The sequence below is a fragment of the Prinia subflava genome, chromosome 1, assembly GCF_021018805.1.
Source record: "Prinia subflava isolate CZ2003 ecotype Zambia chromosome 1, Cam_Psub_1.2, whole genome shotgun sequence".
NCBI classification, from domain to species: Eukaryota; Metazoa; Chordata; class Aves; order Passeriformes; family Cisticolidae; genus Prinia; species Prinia subflava.
Window position 1 is genome coordinate 101945817 of NC_086247.1, and position 20040 is coordinate 101965856.

The 20040-nt window shown below is 41.6% G+C and overlaps 1 protein-coding gene across 2 annotated transcripts in view; it reads right to left on the reverse strand.

The window, feature by feature from the left end:
• Positions 1 to 20040, reverse strand: part of EGFR (epidermal growth factor receptor) — a 160936-nt gene that overhangs the window by 11407 nt on the left and 129489 nt on the right. For both annotated transcript variants that reach the window (XM_063405734.1, XM_063405724.1), the window contains exons 16-23: positions 16025 to 16060; positions 14567 to 14708; positions 12749 to 12871; positions 11442 to 11540; positions 6869 to 7054; positions 2763 to 2918; positions 1898 to 1973; positions 560 to 706 (exon numbers count right to left, since the gene is read on the reverse strand). In XM_063405734.1, coding sequence (XP_063261804.1) covers positions 560 to 706; positions 1898 to 1973; positions 2763 to 2918; positions 6869 to 7054; positions 11442 to 11540; positions 12749 to 12871; positions 14567 to 14708; positions 16025 to 16060 — 965 coding nt within the window. The remainder of the gene's footprint in view (positions 1 to 559; positions 707 to 1897; positions 1974 to 2762; positions 2919 to 6868; positions 7055 to 11441; positions 11541 to 12748; positions 12872 to 14566; positions 14709 to 16024; positions 16061 to 20040) is intronic.

The following is a 20040-nucleotide window of genomic DNA, read 5'->3' on the forward strand; positions in this document are numbered from 1 at the left end:
AAAGTGCTTCAGAAACCCTCTAGTTTTGAGCTACTGTACTGCAACAGCTGCATGCCAAAAAGGGACCAGCCAAAAATGAGGAAGAAATTTGAAAAGGAACTCTGAGTCCTCATGTGTATCTGACATTATGATGGTGCCTGCACTCCCGACACTCCTTTAGTAATAATCCCCCTGTGTGATTGCAGTGGGAAGCACATTACTGAACCAAGGGGGAGCTTGGAGGAGAAGGAAGTGTTCATTTTATTTCCTAGACATACAGAACCAGAGTATCAGGCAAAGTGATTGGTGTCATGCTAATTTATACTGCCTGACCATATAAAAGAATTGACAATATCAGTCAGTGGTGTGAATGGTGAAAAAATTAGTTGGTTGAATGAGTGACTCATGAAAGCACGTCCCGTGCTCCTAGGTAAAGCTTAAGATATGGGAACACTGTCAGGTGTCACCACTCTTTTCACACAACCCTATTTCTGTGCCATTACCAGGAACACAGCATAAAATGCAACTGAGTTACTTATTGAACTCAGATGAGCAGCCACAACCCCAAGAGTGAACTCACATTTGACCATGATCATGTACACGTCGATGGTACAGATGGGGGGCTGGGGCAAACGCTCGCCCTTCTCCAGGACAGAGGAGATCTCACTGGCAGGGATCCCTTCATATGGCTTGGACCCAAATGTCATCAGCTCCCAAACTGTCACACCTGTAGGGTGGAAAGACAAGATCATGAAAGAGACTGCCAGGAGCTGGACTGCTGGGCTTGGGTGTGGAGAGGTGGCGAGCAGAGAGGGGTGCCCTGGAAGCACTGTTCTGCCAGAACCCCAACCAGAGAAAGCATTTTCTGCCGTGATTTTATAGAGAGATTAATATAACAGTTTGAAATCATCCTGCTTCCATTTAAGGTTTCACTTTTTTCCTTTTTTTTTTTTTTTTTAATCTTAGCTAGTATATTAGTGTTAAACATTCCACAAACCTCCTGGCCCCACAGAAAGGAAATGCAGGTTGCTGTCTCCCAACTCCAGCACAGCAAGCGTTTTTAAAAATGGAAGTTGTCTTTTTGTTTGAAAACAATCTCTCTGGAGACAAGCAAAAGTGGTTTTTGAAAGATGTGTAAACCAGCTGCCTAAGCGTCATTTGCTGACATACCATGGACTCTTGTGATGTAGCTGTTGTGATTGTCTAGTAGCTTAGGATACAAAACAAGATTTTGGATGCCAAGATACATAAATGGATTAAGAAGTCCAGCGGCTGTACTCTTTCGAAAAGGACACTATGTCTGACCATCTGCATTAAATATTTTCCAGGAATATAAGAGCCCATGGGGGGAAAATTTTGCAATAGGTTCTTCAAAAAATTTCCTTTCTGCTCCTTTCTTTAAAGCTGACTTTATGAACTATACCAAATACAAAATAAATTCTCTAAAGAGGTTATCACACTGCTTCCCTTTTAGCATAGTCCTCTCAATACCAGGACAGCATAAGCATTTTAGGCCTCAGCAGAGTTACAGATTGACACTGACTGATAGTGTGACCAGTGATTTTAAGTCCTCTTAGTTATGCAGCTCTATTGCCAGCTCCATTATATTTCATGTGAAGCTGCTGAAGAAAAACTTTAACAGAAGTTCAGCAAATAGACCAGAGTCTTCTACCTGTAGCCCCTTTCAGAGGGAAGCTCATTACTCAAAGCATATTCTGTGAAATATCTTACACCGCACTCACATGCAGTTTCCTGGCGATTTTACTTTGTTGAATACGTGATTTGGGCACTGTGTTTATATACTAGCTATATATTCTTGTTCTTCTCATAATACAAAATAAAAAGGCCAGTATAGTCACCAGCAAATCCTGACATTTTCCATCCCATCTGCAATAATTGTAATTGCTTTTAAACTTACCATAACTCCAGACATCACTTTGATGAGTGTAAATCCGGTGCAAAATTGACTCCAGTGCCATCCATTTAATAGGAACCTAGAAAAATTCACAAAGAATCCTTAAGAGGCTGACCCAAAATTCATCAGGGATATTTACCACCAGGTGGTGTGTAAATCAATAGTTTGGTTGCAGAAGGAAATAAACAAAAACAGCCAACTATCTGAATGGTAGAACAGGCAATTTTTGAGTCTCCCTTTATGACTGTCATACATTATGAAGGACCTGGAAATGTGTGGAATACTAGGTATATCAGAAATATCTCTTACTAAACAGTTTTACAATATTTTTAGCAGTCAAATAACTACCTTTTAGCTTTCTATCAGAAAAGGACACAAATCCAGTCTTAGGCTATATGATTAATCTACACTCATATGGTTTCTATTTATGGCCTCTGCAATATTTGCAAGCAGCTTCTCTTTAATTTCTCAGCAGGACGCATTCCCTCCATCAGCACGCAGTACAACACGAAGGTGTGTTGAACCAAGTCTGACAGGTCTTTCTCCTGCTATGAATATACAACATTCCCTTTCCCTTTATAAACTGCACAGTCTTATTGGTGTTGGCTACACTGATGAATTTTTCCAGACATTCTTTCTGGGTGGGAATTTCAAAAGCTGCTACCTCTGCTCCCACTGCAGTCCCACTGGCCTGGTGCTGCTTTGGCTGATTTCAAAGGACTTCCATAGGCTTCAAAGGCAGCTCACTGAGATGGCAGCTGAGAGCTTTGAAAAACACACTCTCCTTTCCCCCCCACTTTGTTGGAGGCTTGTGTACAAGCACAAACACCGGCAAATGTGCAGTAGTTCATTCTGCAGTGTGCTTTACCTTGCCTCCCTCAGCATGATATTCCTTCTCGTCTGCACCGAGCAGCTTTGCCAGCCCAAAGTCCGTGATTTTCACATGTTGAGGAGTCTTTACAAGGACATTCCTGGCAGCAAGGTCACGGTGCACCAGGCGCCGCTCCTCCAGGTAGTTCATTCCCTGCAATGTAACACACTGTTGGTAAGGCCCTGTGCACTCGGAGCTCCGACACACAAATCACCAAACCTCAGCTGTCTTGTGGTAGCTACAGACATCACCTAGAATGCGTGGTAAGTTATGCCACCTGCACTCTCCCTGTCAGAGTCCAGGGCATCCCTCTGGCTGCCCTGGATGGTCTGAGGCCCTGGCTGGATGGTCTGAGACCCTGGCAGGAGGGTCTGGGACCCTGGCAGGGGGGTAGGAGACCCTGGCACAGAGCCCAAAATGATATTGTCTTTGACCTCAGTCCATGGGAGAAACTGCCAACCTTGTACGAAGAATTACAAGCCACAAGAGTTTGATATAAATAGTAGTTAGTTTATCACAGGGTGCAAAGGTAGAATTTGGGGTTTTTAGAATGGAGTCAGGGAAGGCAAGACGGAGAAATCAGGGTGTAGCCCTGTCCTTCTTCTTTCTTGTTCTCCTCCTCCATCTTCTGGTGTGGTGGATCATGGGGGATTGGTTTAGAATAGAAATGACATTTTTAACATAGGTAGTATGTTTTGGTAATTAATTGTAAATAAAAAAATGTCATGGGCAATGGTTGGGTCAGAGAAAAGTTACAAAAGGTCCGAGCCCTCCCGACCTGGGGGGAGTCGCCTCATGCCCTTGCTGCAGAAAGGACCTTGGCAGGGTGCTGAAAGAACTGAGAGATAAGAAATAATAAACAACTTTGAGAAACCAGAACTGCCGAATTCCGACTTTTTCTTCTGCTTCTGGCACAGGCTTTCAACGAGAAAAGATTCTTAACCAACATATCTTGGGAAAACCAACCCGAGATCTCCATTTACACGACATTTATTGCGGGGCAAGGATGAGTACTTGCACTGCTACTGTTACCCTCCAGGAACCTTCTTGTGGGTCCTGGCACTGCTGGAGTCATGAAGGAAAAAGAGGCAGGGTAGAGTAGATAGTAGCAGGGGATGTGGTTCCTTTGGGACTTAGTTCAAGAAATACAAAATCAGGATGGAACTTACAAATAAAGGGATGAATTCTTCTTTCGGCTGCACTTGTGCAAACCCAGTGACTTCAGGAGAGCACAGTACAGAGTTTAACTATCCCCTGCCATTAAGTACACACACCAACCCTACTGAGAATATTTAGACATTCAAAGTTGCTCATACTGTGTTTTATTACAGGCAATATACTCTGCCTTCTTCCTGCTAACAATGAGTCAGTCCATTGCAAAGGTAAAAATGGGGGAAAAAAATAAAAAACTTAATTTTAAGTCTGAACTCAGAGTTGCATCCATTTTCCAGTCCTCTTTGAAAAAGGCAAGCTCTTCCAGTTTCACTGTCTCCCATGATTAGGCTGGATTTGCCATAGCATACGTGCTTTTTTGGTATGACTGCCTCTCAAGGAGGAATGTAACTAATTGTGCTGGTTAGACTTCAAAAGCATAAATTTAACAGCTGTGTTTCTGACCACAGAGATTACCTTTCTTTCCTTCAACACTAATCTCTTGGTACATGGAATCAAAAAGTTCATGATTTCCAAGTTTCCTGCAATATCTTTTTCAAAACCCACTATTAATCCCAGTCCATACATTTCTGCTGGTGGTAGCTTATGAGCTTGTATTTTTATGAGGAGAATTGATAAAAAATTACTTTTAACCTACAAAGTTAGCACCAAAATGATCATGTTGATGTGATGGCAGAGGACTGGAGGGAATAATTGCCTTCCATCCTCCATCTGCTTCCTAAGCCCACTTCTAAGCTGGACCACCATGGAATCCTCCTTCCAAGTCCCTCAGCAGAACTTCACCCATGCACTGTTAATGTTGCCAAAACAAACCACCCAAACAAACTGGCACAGTGCCACTATGAGCATGCACTGAATCACACAAATAGATCTTCAGCAAGCAGAGCTCTTGAAAAAGAAACTTCTGAGCTGCTGACAGAAAACAGACTATCTTAAAAAAATAATAATTCTGTAATCTAGCCTCAGTAGGACAAAAAAAAATCCTGCTAAAATTGACTTGCTGCAGAGGCTAATAAGACTCAGAGCTGCTGAAAGGCAGAATATCAGTTCCACACTAAGCTGTTTAAGGTGCTGATGGCTGAAGACTCTTGCACATGCATAACCATACACAGGAGATGTTGAACTGCCCATTTAGAAAGTTCAGCACATCTTTAATTGTGTGCAGGCCTGGAGTTTAATCTATTTTTCATCACTAAGCATGAGACCATTGTGTTCAAAGAGTTCCTTCACAGTGTTTCTGCACATGGAGCGTTTATGCTCTGTCATAACATCTTGCCTGGAAGAGAGGACTCCATACCTCAGCAAAAGATAATGTTTGTAAAAGATGCAAAGAAAACTTATTTCAAAGCTGTGAAAACAGTAACAAAAATAAGCTTCCCAGGGAACTTGCCTCCTGCTGGTTAGTTACTGGACATGTATTTGTTTCTTTTTTTTTCCACTCATAAGTAAATTTTTAAAGAGTCAGAGAATGTTCAAAAATCTGGCATAACTTTAGCAGAGTAGTAACACCAGACACATTGGTGGGAAAAAGCTAGTGGTACATAAGATTTACGAGTGCTTTGAGGAAAACTTCAGTGTGGAGCAGCACAAAGGAGTATGTTGAAGGTCAAGCATTGCTGGCGAGGGTAGAAGTTGCTATGGGCAAACGTTGAACTGCCATGAAAAAATCAAACGAAAGCAAACAATTGTGAATGGCAACCTTTCGGGCAAGCAATGCCCAACGACCCATTTGGGGATACATTTTGCCACCTTAAAAACAAGGACAAGAAGGAGGAGGTCTCCAGCTCATCCTCCAAAGAGACTGAAACCAGAGGGCAGAGCAGTAATTGATTTCAAAAAACAAAGTAAAAGAGTCACAAAAAGTCACAAAAAATGCAACTCACATCCCAGGTGGACGTATAAATTAGATTTCACTTGCGTAGCACAATGTAAAAAAAGTACACACACACAGATGAGAAATGTGCTCTACAGACATTTGGTTGATGCATGTCTGAGGTCCTCAGCATGTTTCCTGAAAGCAAACTACAGCTGGGCAAGCCTGGGATGTATACAAGGCCTCAAGGGGCTAGTAAGTTTTTAAGTGTGTGGTTATCCTGCAGACCAGCATTCCTGAAATAAACAGCATTAAAGCAACCATGCTATGTGGACACTGCCATCTCATATGATGAATCTCCTACAGATTGCAGGGGTGGTTTTTGCTGGTTTTGCTTTGTTCTTCCATGCTTGCAAATGGCTAACCACCATCCAAATACAGCATATTGCTGCTAAGGGCTGGAGACTGTATTGCAGTTCCTTTGCTGCTCTTTGGCAAACAGTACCAGGTGTGATAATGAATCTTTTATGGCCACTGCCGTTACATTACAGACCCTAGCTCAGCGCCTGTGAATTATAGAATAGTTCTGGGGTGCCTGAATGTCTTTTGGTGAAAGCCAGCCTGAGCAAGGACGGAGCTGGTATTCAGTAGTCAGCAGTTTCGATCCCTAGCCTCAGAGATTTCAGTATCAAACTCTCCAAGGCACACAAGAAGATATTCAACATCACTGTCCTGTGACATAGCCCGAAGAAATCCACTGATGGAAGCAGCTTTTTGCTATGGGAATTGACAAGTATTCTATTGCCTTCCCTGCTGCCTGTGCTGCATCACATTTGCATTACATTTTCATGTCAATACTGGGTGTTTGTTTTGGACATAAATATCTAGGTGACAATATTATGCTGCCTAGAAGCATTTTCAAGAATAGTTAAGGTTTGTTCATCAGCATGAAACCAGTAAATTGCTCAAGAAAAAGTAACTGCTTACTGCCACGTGTAAGATATCTAGGATCCAGGCGGTGAAACAGAAAGATTTGCAGAGACAGGTAACTAAATAAACACATTACATGGTGTCAGATCTCTGAGTTTTAGCTGATGTGGAGTTCTGGTCTGCTTACCTTTGCAATCTGCACACACCAGTTGAGGAGGTACTGAGAGCCGATGTTGTCCTTGTGCTCTCGGATGTAATCCAGGAGGCAGCCGTAAGGCATCAGCTGTGTGATGAGCTGAACAGTCGAAGTGAGGCAGATTCCCAACAAGCGACATACATGAGGATTGTCAACACTAGCCATCACATAAGCTTCCTGAGAAGAAAGGCAAAAAAAGAAATGTGAAACTCCCTTTGGCATGACACGAATATTTGGAGGCAGTTTAAAATAAGTTGGTCACCCAAGAAATTGCTAAAATATTAAGTGCAAACTCTGTGTCTCATATCACATGCAAAATACACATATTTCCCACTTTGTGGACTGACTATTTTCTATTCAGTGGAATGTCCAGATTTTGAACACCAAATCATCACTGAAATGCCACAGAAGAGCCAGTCTCTCACTACTGTACACCAAGCAAACACTGGACATAAAATCCTGGGAGATTAAAATTTACAGACCAAGGAGGAATTAATAAATTGAACACCAACTGGAAGCTGATGGGATTTCATCATTTTAAGCACCTAATTGCAAGGGCAACACATTTTGTGAACATGTGTCATATGGCTTTCCCCACAGACCTTTTAATGAAAATGACTAGAAATCAGTATTTTTGAGAATTCTGCTCTCCTGTCAAGGTTGGTACTAACCCAGAAAGTCAAAGTTTTCATCTAGAATATGACTGACAGTCTCATTCTTTAACAAACCCTGTTCTTGACCATGTTGTTCTTCAGTCCATGGCAAACCAAATAGAGTAATAATCAGTTCACCACTTTAGAAGCTTGAATGCTTGTCTTTAAGTAACAATGGTGAAAATACTGTCCTCAACTGGAAAAGCTGTTTTAGACTTATATAGCAATGTAAATGATACTAGGAAGGTACTTGAATGTGGAAACTCAAGCATTACAGACCCTTTGGTCAACTGGAATTTTGGAGTTTAGTTTCATAAATATGTGAAAAACTCTTTTCAAATGTTGGTACATCATGTGTAGCTTTAGGTACCTATCTACAACACCCAAGATACCTCTTCTTCTTTTGTTCTTCTGTGGGAAGGGAAAGACCCCTTCAGAGGCTGGTTCAAGTACATTATTTAACATGGCCATGGGGTAAAAATTCCTGACCTCATGGTTTTTGTGTGCAAAAGCTACTTATGGATTGGAATTTGAGATCTATATTTATATTCAACTCCACTGTCAAGTGCCAGCTCAAAGAATGGATTCCAGTTGGGGAAAAAAACCAGAGCTGCAGTTATTTGGTTTCTTTAGCTAACTTTGTGTCTGATTTACAGTATGTCTGTCACTTTTAGATATTTTAAAAGTGATTTGATTAAAAAGCAACACAAGGGGAAATGAATGGGAATTTTTCCATTCAGTGAGCAGGTCAGCATCTTGATTTAGCATCTGGAGTAACACATACTAATCACCCCTTGGCAAATCAGGCTAGCAGTCCCCCCAAGCCTAAAATCATAGTGAAGACACAAATGGTGCAAGGGAAAGAGCAAATGTGTTCTTTCTAAGAGCTTAAGAAAACAAATATCATAGCACTGTACTCATCATCTAGCAAGCGTTCCACAGATGTCACATAGCTCCATAGCTGGTGAGAACTATTATTAAACAAAGTTATTAAGGCAATGACGTTCAAGAAATAAGCAACTCCAATTCTTAAGCAATATTTTCTGGCCTCTGTGTTGTTGCTTAATATGCCAGCCTAAGCAAATCATGATGTAATGCAACCTCTTTTGAGGTACTAGTACTGCATTTGGTATCCTTGTTTTGGAGCCCTCGGGATGAAAATGGCTTCCAGGCAGACAGGTTAAATAGGATCTCCACCAGAACTGGTAAGAGCTCATCAACCTACAGCATGATGTGGGCAAACCATTGAAAAACATCCCTCTGCCATGGATAGCACTGATTGTGTGGGCTCAAGGAAAAGTAAAGCAGGAACACAATATGCTACTCAGTTTGTATATATTTGTGGTATCATTTTTTAGAGATTCTTGCAAATTTGTTATCCAATACTCAGACAAAAGCAGAGACCGAAACAACTTCATTTCCCTGTGCTTCCAAACTGAGCCATTGTAATGATGAAGGATGCCTTGCTTCCTGCTGGGATTCAGATCCACATTGTATTCATTTTGGCAGGGCAGGGTGGGGGGAATACTGCAGAGTAGGAGCTGTTCTCAGTGCCCATCTGCCGCGCAGCCCGCGTGGGGCTGACCGGGGGGCTGAGCGCTGCGGGAGCGCGGCCGGCGTTTGGGCCACACACCTTCCTGAAAGCATCCAAGGGCTGACACCACCTCTTCCATTTGATACTGCAAAGGAAAATAGGCCACCGCCTCCTCCTTGCAGAAAACAGAACGGAGCTATTGTGTGGTTGTGGGTCCTTCTAAATAGTCCAAAACATTAAAGTGGGTCTTTGTTTCAACTGTTTATCTTGGAAATCTCTTCGGGTACGCTCTGACCTGCTCCAAGTATGCTTGGTATTTAACAACAACCTTCTGAATTAACCCTACCCTAATAAAGTCAGCCAGGGCTTGCCCAGATTATAAGAGCTAAAGCTGCTGTGCTTGTTCTATACCTAGTGTGATTCTGTAAGACAAATCATCTTTAATGAGACATTATTATCTTTGAGGTTCCAGTGACCTTGGAAAATTGGTTGTGTAGCAAAAATCTGTTTTGAGAAGTGCTTTTGGAGTCATCCCTTTGACTTCTTTCACTAGCTTTGTATTTTTTTAAATTTAGTTCTGAAATACACAGTTCCACCAGCCAAAATATTTTAAAATTAACAGGATTGAAAAAGCAAGAGCTTTTTGTTAAGCATTCTAATTCAAAGGAAAAGATAATGGGGGGATTTGCTACAGAAATTTCTTTTAGAAGAGAAAGCACTTTGATACCACTGAAGGGCACACAGCCCCTGCATCTACTGCCCTATCCAGTGATCTTGAGGGAAGGATGAAGTACTATAGGCTTGTTGATTAACCATTCCTTCAGGATACATGCCTTCAGGATTTTAACGCAGTTAAGTCCAAAGCATCCTTTTTGAACACTGTGTGATGCTCCTTAGCACTGTGAAGAGCAAAATGTGGGGCAGGGGTCAGGGCAGGCAGCTGAGCAGCATCTCTGCCAGCTCCTCAATGCAGGGAATGCCAGTGAAGGGAGGGATCACAGGCAGGTGAGGGGCAGGAGTGGGGGTCACATAGGTAGGGACCTGGAGAAGGGCTGAGACTTGTCTGGAGTCTAAACTAAAAGCAGAATGGATATTGCTTCCTGGATGGATTTGGAGATGGACCACCTATTCTTCTGCACTGCTGCAATATGCCTATCAAATCATATGGTGCATAACACACAAACTGTTGAAGCAGAGTAATGTATTGGAATAACACTGTTTATTCAGGGTGACTTGAAAAAGCCAGTGAGCTTTATTATTGTCAGATAATAAACCACAAGTGGTGGTTTGTTCACAGACATTTATCCTGAGACTTCTCACTACAAGGACGGTCTTTTTGTTAAGATCTTCACTAGTCTCAATGATCTGAGATGAACCTTCCTACCTGAGGAGTCATTTGGAGGCTAAAATTTGATTTAAAAAAACCTCCTTCTAAATTCAGTCCCTACCAAAATAAAAAAAATCCACAATTTTTCCTATGGCTGAAGGACTTGTGTGCTTGATTAACAACACCATCAATTCCAGACAAACAGGTCCATTTGGGACAGGACAGAAAGACAGACAGACACGCTCTTCTTGTTGCTTAAGACTGAACCACAGCACGGGAAATCTGAATTTACACGAAACTTCCGAGTGCTCCTCTCTTCACTCAGCATTCTCCTTTCCTTGTACAGAAATTTATACACCCTTGGTGCTGCATGTTCCATGGCTTTCGATCTAGTTAAGATTTTCATCAATTCCAGGTTCAGGAAACTTTGTATTTAGGATTCTGGCTCACTCGTTGTAAACCCAAACATTTATGAACTCCTAAATCAGTGTGCCATAGCCTTTTCTCCGGTTTTCTGAAGGGATGAACTATATCCAAACAATAAAATAAAAAATCCCAAGCTTCTTTCAGAAGGTGAGATAATTTCTTGCATTATATGGCAGAGAAATCAGACAACTGGGATTTTTAAATTTTATTTTGGAGTTATAGTTAATTTAATCCTATTTAATCAAGCAACTAGCTTATGACAATCCGCAGGATTCATACATCATTAGGTCTGTTGTTATTTGGCTTAGTTGTACCACCATAATGACAATGAATGCTACAGTTTAAGGCCTGAAATATCAGAATAAAGAAAAAAGAATTAATTGCAAATGTGTGGTCTTGACCACTCCTTAGGTGCTACTCCACGAGTACAAAACCTGTACTTGGATTCATGAGAGACACAAAAGCACTGCAGACTGGGCTGCAAAGTGTAGAACTTCTAGATGGAGAACTGACTTTAGGATGCAAAATATTTCTTCCCACACAAAATTCTGAAACTCTTCTAGTTGTTAGAGAAGAAAATCCACAGACCACTGACAACTTGACAAAACAAACATGAAAACTCACATCAAGTATTTCCTTGTTGGCTTTTGGTGATGTAGCCTCTCTCAACTCTTTAATAGCAACAGGAATTTTAACCTTCTCTCCTTCTGGGATCCAAAGTCCCTACCAAAAAGAAGTACAAAGAGTTATTCAGTCTCATACCTAACAGGTTAGTTCTCACAGTTACATATATATTTCATATCTTCTGAGTAGATTTAAATATTCTGAGCAATGGAAAGACATGGCAGAGGACAAAAATATGCAACAGATGTGGGTATTACCAAATTCCTGTTAATGGGGTGGTAATTCTTTTTCACTCACCTCTACCATGCTTTCTTGAAAAAGCATGTTCATTACTATGCTTGTATAAATGGCCCAAGAGATGCATAAAGAGCAACTCTTGTGGATGGAAATACAGCTAATTAGAGCATCACAGTAACTGCATGTGCAAAACCTTGCCACTTCCAATTTATAAATCACGGGATGAAAATAATTAGCATTTTCTCATTAAAACCAGATGGCACCTATACTGTACAAATAATCCAGTGCTATACACATGCAGTGGCAGGGAAATCTATGTCCCACTGATGCAGTGCTCTACATCTATAGTGTCAGGAGGCCATTTAGGTGGCAGGTCAGCAGTGCGGCACTGTGAGGATATGTTGCTGAAATCCCCAGCAAAGCACATCCTTTTGTGCCCCTGAAGTTCCTAATCAGAGCTGGAAGCCTGATTCAGAATATAGAGCTTTATAAAGAAATATAGGAGCCTACAGTTAACGGAAAAGCCTGAAACACATATCCTGAATTAAAGGAGAAGCAGAGAAAAGAGGTATTTGATGAAGAAGCACAAAGGATAAACAAACACCAAGAGAAAAAATAACTTGTGAACCTACACAATTGAAGGTGTGCAGACACTTTCACACATCTGAATCAGTTTTAACAGAAGAATGATTGAAAATTATAGAAGATCCCAGATGATACAGAATAATGGCTTTGCACTGAGCTAACCAAAGTGCATTTCTTTTTCTGCTTAATATTTACAATGAGGTGTACTTACTGTGGTAGTTTTTAAGTCAAGATCTTTGTTCTCCAGGTTCAGCAGTATTGCTGTGGCAATGTTTTATGAAAACCTTCTCCAGTTACCCAGCTTCTAACAAAACTAATGATGATTGAGTAATCTTTCTACCCTTCAACACATAGATACATGCTATAAAATGTAGTTTTTAAAAAAAATCTACACAATGATTGAAGTTCCCAGTTCTTGCTTTGTTTAGGTGGCTTCTGCAGGAGGGAGCGGGATGAAAAGGGGAACAGAAACACAGTGATCTTACCTTATAAACAGTGCCAAAAGCTCCAGAGCCTAAAACTTTGACCTTTTTAAATTCTGTTTCCTTTAAAATTCTCAGATGAGCCTGGTTTGGTGCCTCCCCGCTGGGTGTCAGTGGTTCAACAAGCTAGTGCAGAGAGAAGATGATGTTAGAAGATTACACAGTCTGGAAGGTTGAACACTTTGTGGAAGCAAATAAACCCTTCCTTTAAAATAATGAACATTTGATTCCATTTGAAGTTTTCAGGAGGATAGCTCTGCTCTGACTTGCAGGAATAAATACCTGCTCCAAAAATGAAGCATGGAGTGGCAACTGCCATTTTGAAGGAGAATGAAGGAATACCTCTTCTCAAATGGAGGCTATGACTTCAAAGCCTTGAAACACATGGCATGAAAAATAATGTAATTACCACAGATGCTAAAGGAGATTATTTTTGTTTTGAACTTGTGAATAAATTATTAAAATATTTAAAATAATGGGCGAGAATCACCTGCACCTTTTCATGTCTGGTCTTGTTTAATTTTTTAATAAAATTCCCATGGTACCGGTGGTTGCCCCAGACCACTTGGTGTACAAGCAGCAATTGAAACTCTGACAGTGTTTCTTTCCTCAAAAAAAAAAAAAAAGGACGTTGAATTGCCTATTGATTTTTTCAAAATTTTATTTTAGCCTTATTGCAAACAGCAATAACGCCCTCTGAAGATATTCAATGCTTTTATGATGTGTAAGTCAGATGCATAAGTCAGCTTTTTCCTTAGGTTTTTTTTTTTTTTTAATAAAACCGTATTTAGTTAGATTAAATCTGATTTTAGAGGACCAGGAGTCTCTCTTTTGTGATGAAATATCCTCATTTTGAGGAGTCCAGAGGGTACAATATGAGCTGAGGACAAATTGAACTGTACTATCACAACTGCAGAATAGAGCAGTATGTAATATATAGTTTCATAGTGGAATGAAAAACAAGCCAGCTTGGTTTTCTCTTCTTTTTTTTAAGGATATTAGCAGCTGTCTCTGCAAAGCTAGAGAGTAGAGAAAAAAAGCTGCAAATGGGATTTTAGCAAAATGTTAGAAAGAATTGGCTAATTTACTAGAATCGGACTAGAAAGAGAAGGGGGCTAACCACAGAAGAGCAGCTTCCACCCAGGATTAAGAATTTTGCTGTACATGAGGTATCCAGAGGGTGATGTTCTAATGCACACAAAGCCATGCAAAAAACAAAAAGCAGTGAAGAAACCTTACAAAAAATAGAAACCTTATTCATGCTCAACAGGGTGAACCATTCACTTTAATGGCTTTGTGGGCTTTTTGTGCTAAAAACAAACCAAAGACAAGACACAAACACTTCCTCAATGCCTTTCCTTTCCCTCCTCTCCTTTTTTTCCACAGGATCAGACATGCACCTGATCAAGGGGGCAAAATTTTCAAAAGCACCCCAAGTTGCCACAGGAGCCTCAAGGCTTGTCTGGAGGGACACTGGATTTGAGGCTGAAGTTCTAAACAGGAAGGTAGTATGGATCAGCAAACACATTGCACCTCAACCTGAAGGTGCAGTTTTTTCTGAGTAGACAATCTTGATGACTTTCCTTGGGATTGAGACATCCAAATCCCTTAAATATTTTGCAAATTATATGCAGAGGGATCAGATCTGAGACTGAGAAGGTGTTAGGTGTGTGCTGCTCCTTTCTTGAGCAGCATGGCAGCCGCCACGTTCCCCATCGCAAGGGATTGCTGAGTTACAAGGCAGATGCAGAGTGCTTTAATCCCCTGGTACAGGAGGAGGACTCAGTGCCCCAGGTGAGGCAGGGGAGTGGCAGTGCTTACCTCCCTCTCCTGCAGCAGCCGCCGCAGGGTGCGCTTCCTGACGATGTGGCGTCTGCGCAGGTACAGGCCGATGCCCAGGCCCACCACCACCAGGCACAGGAGGCCCCCGACAACCCCGGCGGCGATGGAGGGGATCTTGGAGCTGCAGCACAGGAGGGCGTGCAGAAAGGGAAAAAAATTCTTAGCTGTTTGATTTTGAAGAAGCCCTACAGAGGTTGCAGGAAGCCTTATGTTTTGATCAAACACAGAATCTGGACACCTGCATAAGCCTATTTGACATTTCAGATTTCCTGGGCACCTGTATTTTTACATGAGGTCACTCATCCAGTAATCTGCTCAAAGTGGTGCTTAATTTCCATCTGGGCTTAAACCACAAGTCTTCATTCTTCCTTCAAACTCACACTTGGAACTGATCCTCACAGCTTAAGCGAGGGGATTTCTCCTCCCTCTGACAAACCCACCAAGCACATGGGCATCAAATCTGTGATGCGTGTGTGTGCCAGCTGTGGGCAGCCCTGGTGTGATCAGAGACACGAAGCATGTGGAGAGAAGGCCTCTCAGAGAGGCATCCACAGTTGTGACACCAGCAATGCAGCTGAAATTCCCTCATTACTGGTTGGGGGGAAGGATGCTGTAAGGGTCACACTGGAAGTCAGATCATCTGTCTTCCTTACAAGTACAAATGTCTGAAGCCAGTTATTGTGTACCATCCCCACTATACACACAGATTGCTGCCTCTTTATTAGAGCCTAGATAATTGCAAATTTAAGTTGAAAAGAAAAACTGGCTGTCCAAGATTGTTTTTTGGTCTGTCCTTAGAGATCTTTCCCAGCATTTTTCTAAGTTGCCCCAGAGATTACTATTAAATGCAGTCACTTTTTAACAGTACTTCTAGGATGAATTTACATTGCCATAACATGACTTTGGGGCCAGAAACTAAATCCCTCTCTTTCAGTCAGAGAAGGTAGTTTGCTTGTTGCATGACCTCAAGCACATCGTGAAGCCAAACAGTGTGATATAAGATCTAGTCTGAGTGCGATGAATGAGCATCCATCTAGGCACACAGTATTTGGAGATGTACAGATCACAGGGCCGGAAAAGACCCTCTGCATCTCTGAGTGTCCTGTAACACAGGTAACTATATCAGTCCTAAACATCTCTCTTTCTGCCCTTAATCCTTTCTTTTTCCAGCCCTTCCTTTGATTCTTCAGTAACAGATCCCTGGTCTCACCTTGACAAAAATTGCAGGTGGAACAAGATTTTGAAGTCTTGTGCCAGTAGCAATATTTCTCAGTTCTTGAAACCATTTTTATAGCTCTAAACCTGCTTCAATCTGTCACTTCCCTGTAAACAGCTGAAGACTTTAGTCCCAGCCTTGCAGTGTCCAGTGTGGAAATGTAAACACACACACACATTCTTTCCAGCTCTGCCATTAATTGTAGCAGATGAAATACTCACCCATTTGGACAGCCTTCAAGACCTGGCCCTTTGCACCTGTAAAAACAAATGAACGTTACAAACATAGTAGCTCTGGCCTACATACTTCTGTAATTCCTACTGAGAAGAGAGCTACTGATTTGAAAGTTTGTGCTTCAGAGCAGTCCAAGTGTTAACATAGGAATTTATAACAGTCATACACTCCATTCAATATCAGTCAACAACCTTGCTCCAAAATCTTTTATCTAGAGCAATAGCTATGCTGCATACTTAGTTTAAAGGATGTTTTAAAACAACATTTAAGTATGTGCTAGACATGGGGGAGGACATAGATACACAAAATTCATGGATTCCCTGTCTCTGTGCAAAGCCCAGGGCTGACTGTGGAGGAGGACAGAAGTAGCCTCCTCCTCCCACATGGACAGAAATGCATGTGGAAACACATCATTGCAGACCCTCCTACATAATCCTTGTTTCCTGATAAGGTAAAGATTTCAATTTCCAGACTTTGTATTGCAATGGAAAATTTGGGTAGCAGATACACAGATTTCCATCAAAAAAATGGGATTTGACAGCACTCTCTCGGGCTACAGTTTGCTGGCATGTGTCCATGGTATTTTTCCTTTAGAATCCAAAGTCTTATGTTACTGGTAATGTAAACAGGTACAATCATTATCCAGAGAGACAGGCACTCCACTGGCAAGTCATTCACCCTCCATTTGAGTTTAAAATGCTCAAAATTTTGGCAGTGCAGTGCAAAATAAAACACAATGACTGCATTCACTTGATGGTCTAATGAGTGTGAGAGGCACAGTGCATTCCCCAGGTGCTGCTGGGCTATGAGATGTATGCTTTTCATGGGAATTGTGGTCTTTGTGGTGTCTACTGAGGAAGGAGAGCATTACTGACAGGGTGACATCACCCCTGGAAAACAGAGTACAGGAACGAGTAAAGTCCAGTTTGTGGTATCCGCTCCCTGTGCTGACTTAAAGAAAATGGATCATCCCAAAACAATTCCAGAGGAGGTCAAGTAGGGGGTAAGGATTGAGCCTATGCCAGGAAAACTGCTCTGGAATCCCTCTCACTGAGAGGAGGAACAAGAAAAATTTCAAAATGCCAGGTAGAATTGCAGATCTTCTCTCATAACTTGGTCTGGGTCTGCGGAAGGAAGAGGTGAAGCAACTACTCATTTCATTGGGTTTTAGTTTGTTTGTTTGCTTTCATTACTCGGATCTTCCCTTGTGTATTTGCCTTGTTTCTGGGCCAACACAGTGCTCCAAGACCCAGCATCTGGAAGGTCTTGTAAGTTCACTGGGCTCCCATGCAAGAATGTGCATCCCGGTGTCCTGGACATGCTGGAAGTGCTGTGCATACCAATTCCCGGATTCTGGGTCCTCAGCTTTGTTAACTTTCCTACCAGCATACAGCCTGCTTTGTTTGCTCAGTTGTGTAACAAAGCACAGAGAGGCTGCACATGCAGAGCAGAGCCACCAGCTTGCTTATCATCATAAGAGGCAGATTTTGCCTTGGACTTCTCTCTTCAGGTTCTCAATGGAAAACTGATCAGGGACTCCAGACCTCATCCAGTCATAGTCTACCTCCCAGATATGAATTTCTAACGCAACAAAGCATGTGCAGCTGCTCTTGATAAGAATGTGAAATTAGAAGACCTCACCTAATTTCAGAATAGGACTATGGTCTCTCAAGGTATCTCTTCCTCAAAATTCTGGTTTGCCATGCTACTTCAAGATGGCAAGTTCTCTGTGTGCTTTCTAATAGCAAACAAGACTGGCTGAGGGGATTGTAGTTACAGTCTGAACAATGACTGACCAGTTTTTCTCTTAGACATTAAAGTAGAGGCAGGAGAACTGTATATTTTTGTCAATCTCCTTCCTTTTCCCACACAAATCCATGTATATCAAGTCTTGTAGGATAAAGTAAAAAGGTGTTTGGGAAGAAATAGAGAGATCAGCTTGTGCTTTCCAAATCCCCCTTGGTTTTCTGATTAATTCCACAAGTCGGAGAAAAAACAAAGTCCATAAGAATTATCCCTCCAGGACTATATATAACTATCTTTCTTAATGTGGAATTTTATGATGACACCCTACATAAGTAACCCAGATTTTATGGAATCTAAACAATCATGTTTTCCATTCCTGAGTAATTTTTCTTCTGCTTAGAAACCAATGACAAATGACAAATGTGACTTTATGTTATGAAGTAACTTAAGATCTTATGGATATATGAGAAGAATATAACAGCAGTTGTAGTCTCTGATATGTTTCTCTATCTATTGGAAAATTAGTTCTGTGTACACCTTCTGAAAACTACTTCATCCTGAACTACACATTTTACCTATGTAAACATTACTTGTCCCAGTGCAGACACAGCTATTTATTTCCTAAATCCATCAAGATGTTATCAACTTTCTCATTGACCTATAGTTCCTAATTTGATGTAATACAGTCAAGCTGTTATGATTGATGGCCTTTCAGAGGGGACTCACCCTGTAACAGCCTAAGTTACTTCACAACCATAAAAGAAATGGAAAACCATTTTTAAATCTTTTAAAACTTTACAAAAATTACTTTGCCCTTTCTTTCTAAGTAGCCTTCCAATAGTGACAAAGGCATAGAATTTGTGCTGTGCTTCTGCAGCCTTCCCTCTCAGATCCCCTGGCCAATTTCACTTCTCCCTCAAAAATCCCTCAGCATTTAAACTGGGGACTGATGAGACACAGAGTGTTGATAACAACTGTGGATGGAGGCAGGATGCGCCCGCCAGTGATATTGGCTACAGTGGTGGCCTCTTCTCCTCCTTGATTAGCCAGTGGCTGTGTCTGAGTTTATTTCCTGTATTCTGTGAGACTGGCAAGGAAAAATCAAATCCTTCAACACTAAGCAGATTAATTAAGATGGTGAGTGTTTTTAATTGAACATATGGGGTAATTCCAGGACTTTTGAGATGTTGCTTTCTTTATTGAGCATATATTCTCAGCTGTACTAGAGGCAGGGCAAAAGAAAGCTCATGTACAAAACCCCTAAGAGAATACAGGAGAATTAAGAGAGAAGGGGTCTTTTGGGCTAAGCAGGAGGCAGCCTTCATTCTATTTCCTAATGAAGGCTGAAAAATGGACTCAGCAAAGAAAATGCAACTCAAAGAGATTCTTTATGCCTTTCCAAAAGAGGCAATGTACGACCAGTACGCATACCTAAAGCAAAAAAATGAAAGTCTGCTGGGAAAAGAAGTCTTTTACTTGAAGCCTCTTCAAATAAGGAAAACAGAGAGAGATCCTGGGAACCCTTGCCTGCATGACTACTGAAGTCAGCATACTTAATCAAGCTGATAAGATTTCGTGGGCTCTAGCCGTGAAATTGGACAGGGACAGAAATGAAGTTATTTCTTGTCATGCAGGAATTGCTGAGACTGTGGTTTTTAAGGATGCAAAAGCTTTGTGAGACAGATGTTTTCCACCCACTGCTGAAGAGATCCATTCCCACAGCAAAACGAGGGAAAGGCGTGAAGAGAAATGGCATTGCTGATGGATTGCCTTCAGAGGGACAATGCTGTGCCTGGCTGCATGTTCCCATATTATAACCCTGACACTGGCTCCCTACTCACCCATGGCCACAGATGTCCCATCTGTATAGCAAATATTGCAACACTACCTCCTTCTAGCTCTTTAAGCCCTTCAGGGATACAGCCTATTTCATCTGCCACATTTGGGCATCAGCTTGAATTTGGCTATTGAGCATGTTCACAATGTAACTGATGCAAACTCAACCCAGCTCTTTCATGTGAAAGATGAAATTGACACTACTTTTTATGTTCTGCCTTAATAACACAGGACCGAATACACTGAGCCCTGTGTTGGGTAGTCCTCATTTTAAAAAAGTCTCCTTACTGTAGCCTCATCTCCTGCCTGACTCTTGTGGTTCCCCCATCCACTGCTAAAGCAAGGCAGGAATTGACTTCTCTGACCAATTCTGCTTGGGGAAGTTGCCTGTGCACTAAGAGCCACTGTGTGGCTCGTTTTA